Here is a 20,223-nt window from a genome sequence, read left to right on the forward strand (position 1 = left end):
TGCTTCCTTGTTCTTAAACTAACACAAGTAAATGAACTTTAGTCGTAAATTGTCATCTTGATCGTAACATCGTTCCAATATGCAAATAATTGATTATTATATCGTTTTTAGTGTCTCAGTCAATTTTTTTACTTATTCACAGTGGTATAAATCAGCACTTTCATGAGACGCGTGTGTTTCTATTGTTATTTTATAACTTTGATATCGAAATAAAATGTTAACTCGTGATTTGTAGGGTTTTAACTGGTGGAAATGTCATTGTTGTTATCGAACAAGCATTTCAGTGTGCTTAGTGACACGTAATGTCAGACATTTGATTGATATTGCTGAAATCAACAGTCAATGTTGGCGAGGTCACAGTATAGGTAAAATGACCATTGTTAGCATATTGAAAATAAAAATCAGTGTTTTGCAATCTAAATAAGGAAATATGACTTTCCGATATTTAGGTGTAGATGCTATCTTTTTTTTTTTAATCTATTTTATTAGTTAAATGTGTTAAAATACGATTTTTCAGTTTCAAAAAATTTAATTTATATATAGCTAAAAAAAAATATCTCAAAAATACTGGACTGCGAGGATTTTTCAAAACGTAAAGTCCCTAATCAAATGGCAAAATAAAAAGTTCAAACACACCAAACGAATGGATAACAACTGTCATATTCCTGATTTGTATAGGCATTTTCTTATGTAGGAAATGGTGGATTGAACCAGGTTTTATAGCTAGCTAAACATCTTACTTGTATGACAGTCGCATCAAATTCAATTATATTGACAACGATGCGTGAACAAAACAAACAGACATATAGGTAAAAATGTCAAAATTACAGCAGTCAAAAGTAAAATCACAAAAATACTGAACTCAGAGGAAAATCTAATTGGAAAGTCTATAATACGCGACTTATTCCCGATTGTGACTGTTTTGCCGAGTGTGAACTCGCATTACTATAAGACGTGGTACGGTACTTGTCTATCCCAAATTCATGTATTTAGTTTAAATGTTTAATGTTATATTTGTAATTCTCATCGGATTTTGTCAAATGTGTTGACGTCTTTTCTATTATATTTATGTGTTATGGTAAAGAAAATTAATCACCGCCTTCATTTATCAGATTTTGATTTCGTTCAACGTAATCAGTACGATATTTTACGTTTGAAGTTAGATTCAAAACAAACCGGACATAGTTTTATAATATAGTTAATTACTACCTTAATTTGAAATTAAATATTAAAATGTGCTTTGTTATTAAATACAATATCAGTATTTAGTTCAAATATATAATCCTAAATCAATCCTAATTCTATCTTATTCATTCTTATGTGACGTCATTTTTCATTTTTTGATGATCTGTTTTACAAATTCAAATGACGTCATTTTTTCGTCATTTTTCAGTTTCAAATAGGACGTCACTTGGCGTAGAGGTTTAAACTTATTCGGATGTGTCTACTTTTGTGTTTCAAATGTCTGGTTATGTAAATGTATTTCAGTTGTTTCCTGTAATTAGTTAATACTTCAGTTTTATGATGTACATCTTTTGAATATTCATTTTATAAAATTTACTCTTTGCAAAAGTATAAATTATTCTAAATTATAGGGATTTTCTGGTAACTAACAGAAAACCCTTGCCTTTTTTGGCACAACCTTTTTGATCTTTTGGTCCTCGGTTCAACTTTGTACTCGTTTCGGCTTTCAAACTTTTGTATCTTGGCGTCACACGTAGGTCTGGTGTGGACAAAATACACTTCTGGCGTATTAAAATTTTGAACTTGTTGCCTTTTGTTGGCTGTTGTTTGTGTGATTCTTTGTCAATTGTGTTCTCCAATTTATTTATATTGTAGTCCTGTGTTGTCATTTTGATGTTATATTTCACATGGCCATAAAAGTGCGAGGTTTGGCATGCCACAAAACCAGGTTCAACCCACCATTTTTTCCGTTAAAAATGCCCTGTACCAAGTCAGGAATATGGCCATTGTTATATTATAGTTCGTTTCTGTTTGTATTACATTATAACGTTGAGTCGTTTGTTTTCTCTTATTTTTGAGTGTAAATTCACATTGCGATAAGACGTGTCACGGTACTTGTCTATCCCAAATCATGTATTTGGTTCAGATGTTATATATATATGTTATATTTGTTATTCTCGTGGGATTTTGTCTATGTGTGTTACATTTAAGTGTTGTGTCGTTGTTCTCCTCTTATGTTTAATGCGTTTCCCTCGGTTTTGGTTTGTTGCCCCGATTTTGTTTTTTGTCCATGGCTTTATGAGTTTTGAACAGCGGTATACTACTGTTGCCTTTATAATCACATGGCAAAATCAAATGACAAAAAACATCAAAAACGAATGGACAAGAACTGTCATATTCCTGACTTGGTACAGGCATTTTCAAATGTAGAAAATGTGTGTTATAATCTTAATCACTAAAAAAATCCATACAAAAATGTAACAAAGAAGCATATTAGCAAAAATTAAAGACAAAATTACACAAATATAAGTACAGAGCCACATCATATACATAAAAAAAAAGCATATAGACAAAGCACATAGCATAACAGTTATCTTCGGACATCTTCCTTTTTTCTTCAATTTCTGATTGCTCTATATGTCTTTAATGTTTACTATACACTACCTATGTTCACCTATGACATACAAACAATGTGCTGTTATCAAATTTGTTGATTTCCATGTAGAGCTCCAGGCAAGTGAAGAAGTAGATCTACTAGTATATGTTCACTTTTCTTTGAATGAGTTAGATGCTAAAAATACACACAACATTGCTTTATTCAAGTAAAGTGAAGTGCGAAGTTCAGAAAAATGATAGCATTTTTTTACTTATTCTAAAATGATCTGTTTTCTATTATATCTCACAAATATCAATGAATATTTTTTTTAATTAAATGGACCACAAAGTATGGCCATATCATAAAATCTACCGGTTATGGTTATCTCCATTTAACACGAAGTGGTGCTCTTTCTGATTTTGATCTTATAGAGGCACTAGCTACAATAGTTATCAAATGTACCAGGATTATAATTTAGTAAGCCAGACGCGCGTTTTGTCTACATAAGACTCATCAGTGACGCTCATAAATATTTATAAAGCCAAACAAGTACAAAGTTGAAGGATCCAAAATTCCAAAAAGTTGTGCCAAATACGGCTAAGGTAATCTATGCCTGGAATAAAAACATCCTTAGTTTTTCGAACAATTCAAACTTGTGACCACATTATTGATATTCATGTCAACAACGAAGTGTTGGCTACTGGGCTGGTGATACCATCGGGGACAAGATATAGAAAAACAAATATGATTTATTTTGTTCAACCATTTATGAAAGTGAAATAGTGATATGAGAATTCGCTTTTTGCTGCCAGTTTTGTTCATTTTAGTTAAAATAAGCAAAAAAAAAACATCCCTTGTGAATTATTTATTTGGATAATTCGACCTCATTCTGCTTATAATATCCGTATTCGTATGACTTTAATTGAACCTCTTAGTTATTGCCATGGGTAAAATCAGTCAAAATACATGACGTTGTTTGAAAACTTAATTCTATTTAACTTAATATACATATAAGAACATATCTACAATTTATCATATATTAGGGTTAAAAAATTGGAAAATTACAACTCCACATGTGAATGGTCACATTTTTGTCAATTTACATGTAATGTTTCCTTATTGCTCCTGTAAAATCATGGAGTTAAACTCTATACTAAGTACTTCAAATGTAAATGATCACGTGTTTGTAGTTAATATGTCATGTTTCCTTAATGAAACTGTAAATTCATGGAAAGCTGAGTTCATTAAAAGAGTAGATTCAAAATAAATATGGCTTCCTCTAGAATAGAAATGGACGATTATGAAAATGCAACAAAACTAGAAGAAGATCTAGAGATATACGAAGAAATTGAAACCGCTCATGAAGACATAAAGAAGGACCCTATGTTAAAATTTCAAACAGCACCTGTGAACATTAATAAGGATCCTGTGTTAGTCTTCTCTGTGAAAAAATGGTTACAATTTGTACTTTTACCTTTGCTGATAGTATCGTTGCTATCTGTCAGTTTAATTTTGACAGTTGCCTATTTTGCGTTGTATGGTAAGTCATCATAAATTTTGATCATAATGCATACCTTTGAATATGTTCTATTTTTTTGCCGATTAAACATTTTCCTAAAATCTTTTTTGATAGTTTCATACTATTTTTTTTTTAAATAAATCAAACCAATGTTCTATAAGATGATTTCATATTTAGTATGATATTTTCATGCGGTGAAAATGTGCATTAAAAAAGGGAATAAAGATACTTTTTAGGAGTTTTCCACATGGCAACTATTAATTTGTATAAAACAAAAATGTTAAATATGCTTAATAGTATTCAACTATACTGTATTACCTACTTCAAACCAGCTTGTTTATTGTTGAAAACTGCATATGTTCTTTAGAAGTCTTTTAAAGTTTTTTAAGTGTGGGGGAGGGGGAGTGGTCGTATATTTTCATGCATATATTATCATAAATACAGTTAATTTTTGTTTAAATGTAATCTGATGCACTTAGATATGTTTCGTTTGTCTTTAGTCTTCTGTGTTCGATTCCGTGAACTGTTTTTATATTTTTCATCAGGCAAGGCCGTTGTGTGTTTTTCTTCTGCTTTTGTTTTATTTTATGTATTCACCTTCTCCTCATATTAATTATCCCTTCCTTGGTTTCTAGGCAAATTTGAATAACAGATTCTAAAGTAAAAAAAAAATAAAAAAAAATAGCTTATCCGATTTTTAGTTTTGTCGCATCAGTTTAATCTATTCGTCTATATTTTCTTATTTCAGCCGATCTAGAAGCGAAAATGGAGAAGAGGTATGCCTATTTGATGACAAAACAAGACATTAACGCTACAGCAGTTCATGCTATAGTGAACGATGCTAGATGTAAGTATGGTTAAAAAAATGTTGTCATGTTAAACTAACTTTAATTAAACAAGAATATATAACTAACAGTTTTAATGTAATCTATAAGGCCCGCGTTCTTATATAATTTTCTCAAATATATCCAACATATAACTTGGGTTCTCATCGGTTATAATTTCAATTGGCAGGTAATTTAAAACTTACTTTGACAAGTTCCTACTGATCTAACTATAAGTATCATCGATTTTTCTTAATTATCGAAATTACTTTTAATTTTGAATAAGGGGCTGTTTAAATTCATAAAGCTTTTTTAGCAAGATATTTTTACTTTACACGTACAATAGATTTGGACATTGACCAGCTTTGTTAAAACTAACTATTTTTCTTGAGAACTAATAGGAGTTCGCATTGAAGTAGATATTATGGGTTTTTTTCACCATTATTAAGACAGAACGGGCTTTAATTAGTAACAATTTTTACAATGTCCAAAACTTTTCCAATTTTAATTACTAAATTGGAAATAAAACAATTGCTGTCTGTAAGTTCAGACCATCTTTGGGTGATGAAATGTAAAATGTGTAAAACAATTTTTTGTCATTTTGATAAGTAAATTGAAATCAAGGATTGAATTTTCCATCATAAGTATAGAAACAAATATTTAGCATTTTGTGTTAATGTCGATGTACCTATTTTGTCTTTTTTCTTAATGCAATTGCTTTGTGTGTTTTTCTTCTGCTTATGTTTTTATGCTTTCTCCTTATGTCAATGCTCTAGGCATATTTGAATAATCGATTATAAAGTAAAAAATGCGATCAACAATATAATTTTATCAATTTCCAATTATTTTTTTATTAAGTTTTGATAATGGCGCATCAGTTACATCTATTATTCTATATAAACTTCCAAAAATCATTGTATTTAACAGTGAACTTACATTCTTTCAGTTATAATTCAATTCGCGAGTTCTTTTAAACTTAAGGTAGATAGGGTATCTCCCTCTATCTTGGATTTTGAAATGCCAGAAAACATCGGTGTAGATCTTTGATAGAATGTGCAAATTTTGAGAGTAGTAGGTAAATCATGTGTAAGAATTTTCATTTCGATATAGAAAATGAGATGTATTATCATATTTATGGTTGTATTTAACAAAAAAATAGAAAGTTTCGTTTGATTAATTTTTTCAAACTTTGCCACATAAGGGGAGACAACTATAGAATGTGTTTATTATGAAGCAAGAAAACGGGTCCGGTGACTCATTTTTTTTCATATCTGAAAGCATACTATTAAAGCTATCTTTTCATATTTTATCTCAAAATTCTATGGTGCAGTTTTCGTTTTATGGCTATTCTATACAAAATCTGTCAATTTCGAACAGCCTGTAACATGAAAATAAGCCACGTGACCCATTATTTTTATTATCATTTTTTTTAAAGCATGATATAAACTACATTTTAGCAAATTATTAAAAAATTCTATGGATTATAATTAAGACATCCCATTTACTTTTATTTGACAAGTTCTTACCTATTTAACTAAGATTATCATAAACTTGTCTTAATTATCAAAATACTTTTTCAATCTAAATAACCAAATTGGAAATAAAACAATTATTGTTTTGTAAGTTCAGATCATTTTGGGTTGTGAAATGTAAAATGTGTAAAACATTTTTTTGTCATAGGGGACAAACAAAAGGAAATCAAGGACTGCATTTTACATCATAAGTGTATAAACAAATATTTAGCTTGTTGTGTTTATTTTGATGTACCGATTTTGTCTGTCTAGCCATTTTTTGTATGTGGTTTCTTCTGCTTATATTTTTAATTGTCTATTTTCTTAAATATATTCTCGCCTCCTCAATTTTCTAGGCATTTTCGAATGCATAATTATTAAGTAAACCACGTATATACAAAATACAGGAGAAGTTTTATTCTTTGCTAAACACCAGTCACATCAATTTGTACTATACACCTTGTTTCAGCTGAGCTTGAATTTGAAATGGAGAGGAATTATGCATCTCTAATGACAAAACAAAACATTTCCGCGACTGAGATTCATGCTTTGGTCAATGAAGCTAGAGGTTAGTATACTTGATACTTAATTTCATATTAGTTAAACTCGAATTAACAAGATTGTTCAACGAGTAGTTGTTTGTTTATTGTATTTTATAAGGACCTTAATCCTATTACAAACCAGTTCGTGCGTTTTCCATTGTTATTTAACATTTAATATACCTGGGACGATCCCATCGCATAATATTACCCCGGCCGATGTAGGTTTTTAATATAAAAACAAGTTTATGTTCAATTAACTAAAATTTAATAGAGCATGACTAATCAGACACGCCCTCTTAGAATCAGGGGGTTCAAAATGGATCCCAGGAAAACAAACAGCAAAATACTATGATTTACGTTTGAAGTGTTTTGTCATTTGATTTTCCCATGTGATTAGGAACTTCAATTTCAATTTTCGTTAAGGTTTATGACCCCTTCTGTATCCATTTTTGTACGAACTTTTCAAACTTCAATTGTATCAAAACTACAGATAAAATGAATTATAGAGATAGGCCATTTTGTACATATAAAAAGGGGTAACTTGATGCAAAGCATTATTATTTACTGTTTCATAGCATTTGATAGAAAATGAGTATTTTGTGGCAAATAAACGAAGATTTTTATAGAAAATCCACAGCCTTTATCCTTGTACTCTCATATTTGGCAATTTGATGACTGATAGATATAAGATTATTGCATGCAGTGCTAGCATTGATTTCCTTAAAATAAGTTTGTTAATGTAGTTATTGATTAAAACAAATGAAATTATCGACCAAATCAAGTACACCTTTTAGGGTGGGCTCGACTTTAATGACCCAGCACGAGGTATTTTGGAATTTACAGGATGGTTAGAACCTTTTGTAAAAAAATAAACACTAGCATATCATAGAAAAGCAAGTAAGTAATCTATGATTCAAATTTTATAACAAAAATCGCTGTATTAAATGCTGTGGATTTTCTCTAAAAATCTTGATTTATTTGCCACAAAGTACTCTTTTTCTATTAAATGCAATGAAACAGTAAAAAATGATGATTTGCATCAAGTTTCCCCTTGGCATATGTACAAAATGGCCTATCTCTGTTATTCATTATATCTGTAGTTTGTACACAATTGAAGTTTGAAAAGTTCGTAGAAAAATGGATGCAAATGGGGTCATAAACCTTAATAATTAACGGTATTTGAGCAGAAAAACCTGTCCGAAACCGGGAATGTTGGCTGCAATAGGAATTTATTCACAAAATATTCGTTATTGTTTGATTTTGGCATTCGTCTACATTGAAGAAAAAAAGGAGGGCTCATAGCCTAACTGAAGCGCCAACCGTTATTGTAAATTAAGTCCAAACTTTGAATAATCAATAATAAGATTTGTTTGAATTAAATAAAAGCAGCTTTATTAAAAGCTAATATCATAAATAATAGTTATGAATCAATTACAATATATATAAATAGAATTGCAGTGTGTGCGAAAACTGAAAATACCTGAATAGTAAAATCTAGGTCACTTACTAAAAATCAGCTGTTCTGTCTGAGATTTAATTTGAAACTGACTATACGTTTCTACGTTTAAAAGATCAAGTTAATCAATACACCTAAAAATAGTACGTGTGTACACAATATGAAAGTAACCAAAATGGCCATGAAGTTGACAAGTTCGATTTGGGATAATTCTAACATTATAAAAGGATAAATATGGATTAAATAGGATGCATGAATAACTTCTGAATAAGCTAATTTAAGTTAACTATAGAAAATCATTCCGCATAACAAGCAAGTGTACAAAGAGTGAAACATGTATGACTTAGTTTCGCGGAAAATATACGCCACGAAATACGAATGAATAATTTTTATATCATTTGCATATCTATAAATACTTGAAGTGGATTGGTCAATTAGAATTTTTCTCTTGATTGACACTTCGATAAACCATGTTTCTGAAACTACTTTCGTTATCTGTTCATTCGCGATATATACATATTCTTGCAAGGATACTGTATTTTCAGCAAATTGAGATTATAAAACAATTGCATAACAGTTTATTCTATTCTAATGCATATATAACAAACAAAAACAGAAAAAAAAAGAAATGCCCTATAGCTTCAAAAATGTATAAAAATAAAATTTTCATAAAATTCCGCGAAATTTCAAGAAGGATTTGGCAAATTTACGTCATGGCAAAACACGACGTCACACGAATGAAACTTTTCAAGGGAAAGATTATTTCGTAACGTGTACGCTTCAAATTCGGATAATATCTAATTAAAATGAATTTTTTTTAGGTAGGTGCTATCCCAAATTCATGTATTTGGTTTTGATGTTATATTTGTTATTCTCATGGGATTTTGTGTGATGCTTGGTCCGTTTCTGTGTGTGTTAGTTACATTGTAGTGTTGTGTCGTTGTTCTCCTCTTATATTTACGCGTTTCCCTCAGTTTTAGTTTGTTACCCCGATTTTGTTTTTTGTCCATGGATTTATGAGTTTGAACAGCGGTATACTACTGTTGCCTTTGTCTGTTTCATTTTAGATTTTGTTGCATTTATCGGACATTTATGGTTTTTAGAAAGTCAAGATGGCGGCGTACTCCTTAGTTACGACATGCCATTGTGCTTTTGATGGTAAATAAAGTAGCCGTCAAACAAATGATGTAAATTAATAATGGCGTATGTTTGGCTGAAGAATTATACATTTTTTCTAGAGGTTATTGATGTGTAAACCGGGTCTCTTACTCACAAACTTAACGAAGGACTTTTATTCAGTTTGTGAGTTAATCGTCCCGGTTTACACATCAATAACCTCTAGAAAAAATGTGTTTAATCCTATAGTGAAGGTTATTATTAAAAGAATACTGCAAATAATCGTGGCACAACACTGCTCCTCTTAAAGAAAAAAAGAATTATGTCCCTAGAATTGACATAAAATGAATGAATATTAAAATTTCAACAAAAGAAGCATACATACAGTGTATATAAACAGTAAAAAAAATAATATATATATAAATCTCATTCATTTAAAGTTCTTTCCTATTTTCTTGAATTAACAACACAAACGGAACTTATGATCTTCTTAGCGGAATTACATGTAGGTTGAGACTCTGTTAATTGATTTTTAAGTTTTCTGAATTCTTCTTTCAGATCTGTCTTTCTTTTTTCCAGTCGCTCAATAAAATTAGCAAAACGATGGCACTCAAATCTATGTTTTTCTTCTAATTCTTTAAGTTGATTTGCTTGTGTTGATTGTAACTCTATTAATTTATTTTCAAATTCTACAATTTGTTCATCTTTTGGATCAAACTTAATTTCTACAATTTCGATCTCTTCTTCTTGTATGAATATTTGATTCTTCATACATGTTGATTCATCAATTTCTTTAATGTAATGTCCTCACTTACTTTCACCACATAAGGATTACTACTTTTCATACAAATGTGTTCTTTATTAACATTGGGTTTTTTAGGATCTTTTATGTGTCTTTGCCATTTAGCATTCGAAATGGTCTTGAAATTACATGTTTTGCATAAAAATGTTGGATGGTATTTTTGGTATTTCCTCGGAAAGGACACTTGGAACATTGAAACAGTACCATAATTCTGTAAGAATAAAATTAATCAATACTTAATACTTTATAAAATTAACAAGTATAAAAATAAATACATGTATACAATATTTAGGTTTACACTTAACATCACATTTATTCTAATCGGTTGAGTTTTCTATTAACCCAGTCTGGTATTTCACCTACGTACGGTATTAATTTATCAATATGAACAACTTCAGTTCTAGTTTTAAAATAGATTTCATAGACCACTGTGCTCAAAAATTTTGAAACTAAACAGGGACCAAGCTATGGGGATTTAAATTTTTGTCTAATAGTTTTGTCAAATTTATATACAACATCCCCTTTCTTATATTTATATTTTGTTAGTCTAGTGTCATGATTCTTTTTAAGTCTTTTAGCATTTGTCTTAAGATGTTTCCTGGCAATCTGATATACATCTTGTAATCTATCTTGAAGATCTTGAGCATATTCAGATTGCCCTCCATATTTCTTGTCTGGTAGTGGATATATCATTTTATAGGAATACTTATTTCTCGACCTAGCATTAGAAAATTAGATGAGAAGCCTGTAGCAGGATTTGGTGTACTACGATAAGCTGCCAATAGTAGATTGATGTTTACATCCCATTCTGTAGCATTCTTGTTGATGAAACCTTTTATCATCCCTGCTAGGGTTCGATTAAACCTCTCAATAAGTCCATTTGAGGCAGGATGGTAAAGTGTTGTCCGGGTCTTTGTGATTTCTAAAATGCTACAGACAGCCTTAAACAATTCACTCTGGAAATTACTGCCTTGGTCACTGTGCAGTTCTAGTGGTATTTCCAAATCTTGTTATAAATACCATTACAAATTTATGTGCCACAATATCAGTTTTTGGTGTGGCAATGGATAAACTTCCATCCATCGGGTGAAATTATCTCCTATAACCAATAAATATTTATTTCTTCTCTGTGTTTGTGGTAAGGGTCCAATAACATCAATACTAACTCTGTCTAAAGGGTAACCCACTCTATAACCAACCAACCCAGCTTTTGATTTTCTACTTTTACTTTTAGTACAAATTACACAATTTTCTATGTGTACTCTGACGTCTTTTGTCATTTGATACCATGTAAAATAATTTTTCATTTTCTGGACTGATTTCTTTATACCAAAATAACCAGAATATGTAGTATCGTGACAGCTGATTATTATTTCTTTCTTTATAACAGCTGGAACCAGAAGTTGTAAATGATCTAGTTCACTTTTAACTTCTCTCCATTTTTGGTATATTACTCCACCAATACGGACAAGATTACTTCAATTCAGCCAATAATATCTTACTGCTGGGTTGAAACTGGCACATTTATCTCTATCTGGTGTTTCTCCTGCATCCATCCATTTATGTAAAAAGCTGTAATCTGGGTCTTCTTTCTTGAATGTACTCATCTCTTTTTTTGTGTATTTAGTTAACCAACTGGAACAATTACCATCACTTGACTGTGTTACATTCCTTATCATAGGTTTATCAGTTAAATTCTTTACATTATCAACCTTTTTTCTAAATTCTGACCATTCTTGTTTCCATTCAATGCATTCAGCGCAACTGGAATCAAGATTTCCCTATTTCAAATGTATACAAAGATCATTTTCATTAGAATTTCTAGACATTGCATCAGCATTAGAATGTTTTGTTCCTGGACGGTGTTGAATGTCAAAATTGTATTGACTAAGACTTTCAATCCATCGTGCTAACTGTCCGTGAGGGTCTTTAAATGCAAATATTCATCGTAATGATCCATGATCTGTTCCAAGCAAATAGTGTCGAAATTGCTGTATAAATGTGACAACTGCAAGTAATTCTCGTCTTGTGACACTATACCTCTGTTGTACCCTGTCTAGTTTCTTTGATGCATACGATATAACCTTTTCTTTGTTTTCTTGGATCTGAGACAGCACAGCGCCAATACCTATATTAGATGCATCTGTGTCCAATATAAACATGATAAACATTCCGTCTAATTGTGGGTATGCCAATATTGGTGATGTTGTCAGTGCTATTTTTAATTTTTCAAAAGATTCTTGACAGGGCTGTGTCCATTCAAAAGGTACATCTTTTCTGGTAATCTGACAGAGTGGAGCTGCAATGTCACTAAATTTGTATATATACTGCCTGTAATAATTACATAGACCAAGGAATTGTTGTATTTCTTTTGCTGTTGATGGGGCTTTCCAGCTATCTACAGACTGTACTATCTTTGGATTTGGCTTAAAATTCCCTCTTTACCTACAACATGCCCTATGTATAGTATTTCTTCTCTTAATAGATCACATTTAGATGATTTAAGCTTTAATCCTGCATTTATAAGTCTTGAAAAAACATCATCTAGTCTTTTAAGATGTTCTTCTTCATCAGAACTAAAAATTATAATATCATCGAGATATACCAGGAGTGTTTGCCATTGAAGTCCTCTAAATATCAACTCCATATATCTCTGGAAAGTGCTAGGGGCATTGCAGAGTCCAAAAGGCATCTTTGTATACTCATACAGACCATACTTGGTAATAAATGCTGTCTTTGGTTGATCTGATTCTTCTACCATCAACTGCCAATAACCACTTTGAAGATCGAGACATAAAAATATGGACGCTGACGATAAACAATCAAGGCACATATCTATGCGGGGAATAGGGTAGGCATCTTTAATTGTAAGGTCGTTGACTCTGCGAAAATCCACACACCAGCGCACAGAGTTGTCTTTCTTCCGAACAAGTACTACTGGTGAAACCCATGCTGATTTTGATGGTTTGATAACTCCCGTCTTAAGTTGATCTTGTAAGTTTTCAAATTCTTCATTCTCAAATCTTATTGGTGTCCTTCTAAGTGGCTGTCTTACTGGTGCTGCACCAGCTGTATCTATTCTATGTTTTATAAAGGAACATGTTCCAACATCAGTTTTAGAACAAGCAAATGCCTTGCTGTTTTTAAGGAGCATATCTGCAAGCTTTCGTTTGATCTCTTCATTTGCTATGTTTTTGCTACTTCTTTCAAATAGATCATAAAGATGATCTGGTAATGCAGGAATTTCGGCCTCATTTCTGCATTTATCATTCATCTCCCAGGAATTTTCTGCTTTACAGTTCCGAATGGTACTATTCCATTCATCAGGAATACGTACTGGTTCATCTGCAAGGTTTATATTCATCTTCAAATTGTGAAACTTGCAGATATTCTTGGTATTATCATCCAAAGGTTTTGTACTGTTTTGGATATCATCAAATTGTGTGATATTTGTAACTGGATGTAATTCTCCTATTAAGGTGACTTCCGATACTAAGGGAGATAACAACATTTTACTGATGTAAAACTGGTTCCCGTTTAAAAATTTAGGATATATCGCCTGTATATCTAGGTCACGGTAACAGTTCCGATGTCGTCTGTTGTCAACGTGTGTAAACAACTTCCAAGTTACAGCTCATCGCTCAGAAGAAAGGAAGGTTTATCATAAAGGATAAATGCATGCGTTCTTTAAAAATAAAGAATATGAATAGCTTCGGCCTGAAAGTTCACACAGTCTTAAATGATTCTCAACTTATAATATCATATGATATAAGTTTTTGAGAGTTGGAGAAATTCGGCGTCCGATCACAGACAGTGATGTTTCGTTTGACGGAACCTGGAAAGAAGGTCGACGGCTAGCTCTGATGATCACCTAGCGCAGAATATGTTTGTTAAGATGCAAAACTGTCCCCTGCGGATACTGTCTGTGAACGGAAATACGACCTTCAAGGCTTGGACCAGGAGGTGGAGGCCGTGGAGCATTTTGTCCATACCATATCGTTGTAGCTGCAGTGCATGTAACCTGCATATCATGTGTGACAGTGTAGAAACGAGGGGGAAAATGGGACTGGTGGATTTGTTATCAATTCAAAAGCTGCACATGGTAAGAGAGTTCAATTTTCTCTTTATTATATATTCTCTTTAGACTTTACACATTTTACTGGTTGGAGAAGGTGTATGGTTTCATGTCTTGAATAAATGAACCTGCCCCACACCTCTCTTTTTCTTTCTTTAATTCCCCTCTATTATGGTCTGGGGTTTATGTGGTTTGAGGGTAAAAAGCTTTATTTTGAGGGGAAGTGCTGCCCAAATTTTTTATGAAGCTGGACTTAGTAATTTTTCTGGAATTTTGCCCCTGGAAGTTATTTATCATTTTTGCAATGTACACAAAGACATCTATACATAAGGGGCTTTTTAGTTTTGCATCCAAAAGGAGAGGATTATTTTGTAAATACTTATTTGGTAGCAATTATATAACCATAAATAAAATTAGAATTGAAAAAGTAAACAATTGCAGTCACAATGATTCATTCACAAAAATAATGTTTTACAAACTCAAAATATTAGTTTTCTTTATTTTATAATCAGAATTTTCATATTAAGTCATCTTTTGCATGTAATCAGAGACCAAGTGGTCGGAAACCTTACATATTTAGTCATTTAGAATGATGAGGCCCCTCATGGGGGGGTCCTAGTAATCACATAATCACCATTTTTTTGCCAATATAATCACATAATCATTAAATATTTGCTTATCTTTAGTAATCAAATAATCATAAACTAAAAAAACAGTCCTAGGTAATCAAATAATCATGAAATATTTGGCTTAATAATCAAATAATCATTAAAAAAACGGCCAAGTAATCACATAATCAAAAACCCCATGAGGGCCCTCAATGATGTGTAGAATGCAGGATAATGCATGAAGGCAAAAAAGAAAATTAAGAAGGGGGGCACCCACCCTCATTCCACATTATTAGAAATAAATGTGAGTCTGTGATCTATAAGAATAAAGGTAAACATGAATTCACAATCATGTTATATAAATATAAATTGAAAAAATCAATTGTATATTCCAAATAAAATTATGAACTCAAGTCTAAATAGTTTATAGTTTATCTAATTAACCAATACATGTGCAGACTGACATTTCATATCATATTTTTCAGGAATGATACATGCAGGAATTTGTGCCACACATTTCAACAATTTCCTTAATGGATTGAATGTACTGTCTGTGAATTCATCAGCCATACTTAAAGAAAAAGGAGAATTAAACTGGAAAGAAAATATTTTCAGTTGCAAAAGAATCCTGTAAATAAATTCAAAAGAAGAAACAGTTTTAAACATGGTTAATTTAATGAATAATTGGAAGGTAATTAAACCTTTAGTCATATAATTCAAAAATTTTCATAAAAAGTATAATGAGGACCATAATTATATTCATATTTGCACTTAAGCAGTCATAAAAATGAATTAACAGATCTTGGTAATAATTTCAAGTTTAGGGTCAATATTTCAAATCAATTTTGTGGTAAAGCATTGTTATATATACTTGAGGACTTTCATGTATAGAACATGACAGAATTTGTTTCAACAAAAATATTGAACTAGAATAAGTTACATATGTATAATTTATTAAATGAAATCTATATTAATGTATAATTTCAACAAATTTAATGAAACCTATTTGATTTTGAAAGCCTTTATACATATTATTTTTACAAATTTCATTGTTAACAGCCTGAGTTTCCAGTTAATTTTAAATGTAATATGTTTTAGCTATAGTATTTGAACACTGCATGCACTTTCATTTATATATATTTGTTATCACTTTTTTTCATTAGGTTGAAGCTAGTTATGTTGCAGAATTGCAAATGTTTGGTACTGGTTGAAACTATGAAAGTAATACAGGTAAATTTAAAGAATTTAGACTTTAACTTTATTAATAGAAAAGATATTCCCAAATGTCAAGGTGAAAGTGGACATTGTAGATTCTAAACACCCATGTGAAAGCAACAGTCTTCTATGGTGAGAGGATGCCATACTTAGCAATGCTCTTGTTATTATATGGAATATGGCTTTTTTTATCATTATTTTCACTATTTTGATATTGAACAACCAACATTGATAAAAAGTAATATAAAACTCTCACTTTTTATGAATCCTATATTATCTGATTATATTAATTTACTTATTTAATTTTTGTTATATTTGTTATCAATTGTAGGTCTCATGGTCATCATTTAACAGCAGGTTATTAGCAGCAGTTTTGTAGAAAAATGAAGGATGACTGTCAATGGTAAATACATATATTTTAGGATAATTACATGTAGTTACCTTTGAAAAAAACTTAGGTTCCATTTGAGACTTTTTAATCTGATAATGGTGTTTTGCAGGCATTTATAACATTTCTTTTTGGACAATATATTTAGTAGACTCAACTATAAAATGTAGGATCATGTAAACTTGTACACAGATGTCACTGACCTACATTTTCCACTTCACTGACTTTGGTTACATTAAACATCCCATTTCATATACAACAAATGTATATCTCAGCAACTAAAAGGTGTCAGATCATGCAAACTTATATATACACTCTCAGAGTCTCAGTAAGTAACTCAGCTTCCAGGCAAAAGAAGGTCACAGTGATCCACATTTTACACTATTGATTTGTACTTTATTTTATAATTTAAATACAAAGTATATTATCAAGACTGCCACTGGTTCTTATGTGCCACAATTCTGACAATGAAGATAACTATGTGATGTAGATAACTTATGTTTATTTCAAACTTGGTCACATGCTGTATATATGTAAATTTTTACCAAAAAGAACAGTTCAACTGTTTTGATTTAAGGTACACATATATGGTAAAGGTCACACCTATTAAATAATACATGTATACCTTGAATTTATTTGCATTGGACCCTATAATGCTCCCTATATCATTTATATTGTCAATTATTGCATTCCAAATTGCCATTGTTCACAAAACAAAAACCACTAAAAAGGATGGCCATCATATGCAAAAGCAATATAAAATGCATACCCATCAGCTGACCTAATTATTGCAATCACTTCAAAAACCTGGCCATATATCATATTATAAAACTCTTAATGAGTACATTTGTTAGTCAGGTATAATCACTGTGCTTAAACGGCTGTGGGTAACTTAAGTTACCCACAGCCCAAGATGGAGCCGCCTTGCGTCGGTTAGATACTTTTCTTCTATAGAATAACAATACCACGAATGCATCAATTAAACAACTGAATTTAAAAGTTGTATTAATCGTTTAGGGAAACGCCTAAACTGGAAAGGTGATTAAATTCTACAAAATAAACGATCACGGCACGATTTTAAAAAACACTTAGGCTGTCCGTTACTTCAAAACAACTTGTCCGTAACTTTTTTCATCATACCAATAGAGATGTCCGTAACTTTCAAAGAATCGACATACGCGGATGTAATGTTTAAACTGATGATAGAGATTGCATCGAATACATATTCACAAAACGAAGTAGATGTCTAGTATGATATAATTCATTGTATCGATGGAAGACAAAATTGGGAAAAATATGAAAAAAATCACGATAAATCCGCAAAACTCGGGTCTCATTTTGTATAACGTCGGGGTACCCGAATCGCCTAGTTCGGAGGGTTGTTTCCGATCATAGCAGATAAACTGTTGAAACATCATTGTTCGTTTTTATTTTTGAACAAGTAGACTACACATACATGTAGCATGTATACACTTACTGATTTTCTGCCAGCAACGACAAGGGTAGCGTGAATCCGGGATTTTGGAGGGGAACCCAAATTGCCCAGGCATGCAGTGGATAGACTATACGAGACTTAAGTGCACAAACTTTTTCCGTCTTTTTGAAAGAGCCAAAAACACTTTTCTCTTATCCCCACAAAAACAAATACCATCAGCATTGACAGTAAAATAAAAGGGGTGTCAATCTGGACACACTGGGACGTTGCGCACGGTGATATTGCGGCACCCTGGCCAAGTTTTACAGTAAATGGGAAAACTTAAAAAAAGGACATTTTGTATAAATGAATAAACCTAGTTTTACAGCTAGCTGCATATTTCATTTGTATGCAAGTTGCATTAAATCTCATTAAACTGAATAAAACTAAAAGACACAATAGGTAAAAGTCAGTGACAATAAAAGGAAAAGAGCAGTCAACATAGTGTAACAATTCGACATAGTATATAAAAATATAAATAACTACGTAGGACAGCAGGGTAATTTAATAGTCTAACAACCCCTGATAACATACACAGAGAGAAAAAAAAATACTAGGAAACATATTCAAAAAATCATAACACTATATCTAACTGGTGGGATGTATAAATACCGAGCCGCGTCAAAGAGTATTCATCAAAATACACATAGAAAGAAACAGAGGTGAAGGTAAACCGCAAACATATAATTAAACTCAAAACATTAAAGAGTATGGAAAAGCCTTGGTCTGACAAGCGAAAAACGTCGATAAGACGCACATCAGTAAATAAAAGTTCAAACTATAACCAGGATGGAGTACCACAAACCCCACATAAAACGTCTGTGGTGTAAGTATGATGCGTTAATAGAATCACATTTGGTGGTGAATGAGTAGTATAAACGGCCGCGAAGGTTACAAATATGATGTTAATTGTCTTCTAATTGTTGAAATTATAATTCTTCAAATTTTAAATCAAAAGTTACCCACATCTAAAAATAAAGTTACGGACAGTCTGCTTAGTTTCGATCAAAAAGTTACGGACATCTTATGCATTTTTTAAAGTTGACCTTGCGCTTTAGTGAACTCTATATTAACAAATTTATGGTAATTGTTAGTCATTTCTTTATTCAATAATCCTATAAATATCTACATTCTGCATGAAAAACGTCGCAAAAGGTACATTTTGTATGAATTAAATATCAACGAGTTTAGAGTCCGCCATCTTGGGCTGTGGGTAACTTAAGTTACCCACAGCCGTTTAAGCACAGTGATAATATAATATTTTTAAATTGATGTTGTAATGCATGATTGGATTAATTTTGCACTCACTGAAATATTATATAGATTTAGTAGTTTATTAGTATATATTACACCTTTTCATTACAAATAAATAAATTAAACTTTCAGGTAAATGCAGCAACAGAATGTTCCCCTGGAAAATTTACGTAGAAAATTTGGGAAAGTATGAATAAGAAATTAGAGAGGCAAACAGATAACCAGAAAACAAAGATTTTGAAAGAAAAGAATTGCCACTAATAGTAATATGCTATATCTGACTGGGAGCAACATGTACTATTCAATATGGAAGGATTGATAATTTTGACTGAGAACACAGTGAACTCTAATAACGCTATGACTATCAATAAGTACTTGAATGAATCAGAGGAGTAAACTATTTACACATTTGTAAATATAACAGTTATATGTTTGCTTGATTATTGAGGCATTCAAAATAAAGAAAGTTGAAAAACCTTTGAAAAAGTTATAATTTCATCATTTTTTGGTTATGTTACTATGACAGCTGAAATATATAATGTATTATCATTATGCTTCATCAAACTTAAATCATTAATTGTGGAAAAGGTGACAAAGTCTTTTTTAATCCATTTACTTGCATGACTGTTACCTATGAATCGATAATTTAAAAAAAAATATATTTGGTGATTTTCGCTAACTTCTGAGTAATTTATTTTGCTCATTTAAGACCACAGTAATGCTAATATAAGCTGCATTACAATGTATCATAATATTTGTTTACATTTACATAGAAGCCATGTGTTGTTGGTCTGAAATCATGGTATTGGATCTGCCATTGTCTGTTAGGTTGTTAATCTTGCACATCAGAACAATGCAAAAACTTGAATTTTCCAACTT

The 20,223-nt window shown here is 31.4% G+C and overlaps 1 protein-coding gene and 1 long non-coding RNA gene across 2 annotated transcripts in view; both read left to right on the forward strand.

Annotated features, from left to right (window-relative positions):
- The first annotated feature begins 3,797 nt into the window (after positions 1-3,797).
- Positions 3,798-20,223, forward strand: part of LOC139492459 (uncharacterized) — a 30,140-nt gene continuing 13,714 nt past the window's right edge. The window contains exons 1-3 of the mRNA XM_071280643.1: positions 3,798-4,100; positions 4,828-4,926; positions 6,884-6,982. Of these exons, the coding sequence (XP_071136744.1) occupies positions 3,830-4,100; positions 4,828-4,926; positions 6,884-6,982 (469 nt within the window). The 5' untranslated portion in view covers positions 3,798-3,829. The remainder of the gene's footprint in view (positions 4,101-4,827; positions 4,927-6,883; positions 6,983-20,223) is intronic.
- Positions 15,412-19,711, forward strand: LOC139491341 (uncharacterized). The gene is made up of 4 exons (XR_011656521.1): positions 15,412-15,704; positions 16,177-16,243; positions 16,560-16,631; positions 19,477-19,711. It is a non-coding gene; the product is annotated as an uncharacterized lncRNA (long non-coding RNA).

Source organism: Mytilus edulis, chromosome 10, assembly GCF_963676685.1.
Source record: "Mytilus edulis chromosome 10, xbMytEdul2.2, whole genome shotgun sequence".
NCBI classification, from domain to species: Eukaryota; Metazoa; Mollusca; class Bivalvia; order Mytilida; family Mytilidae; genus Mytilus; species Mytilus edulis.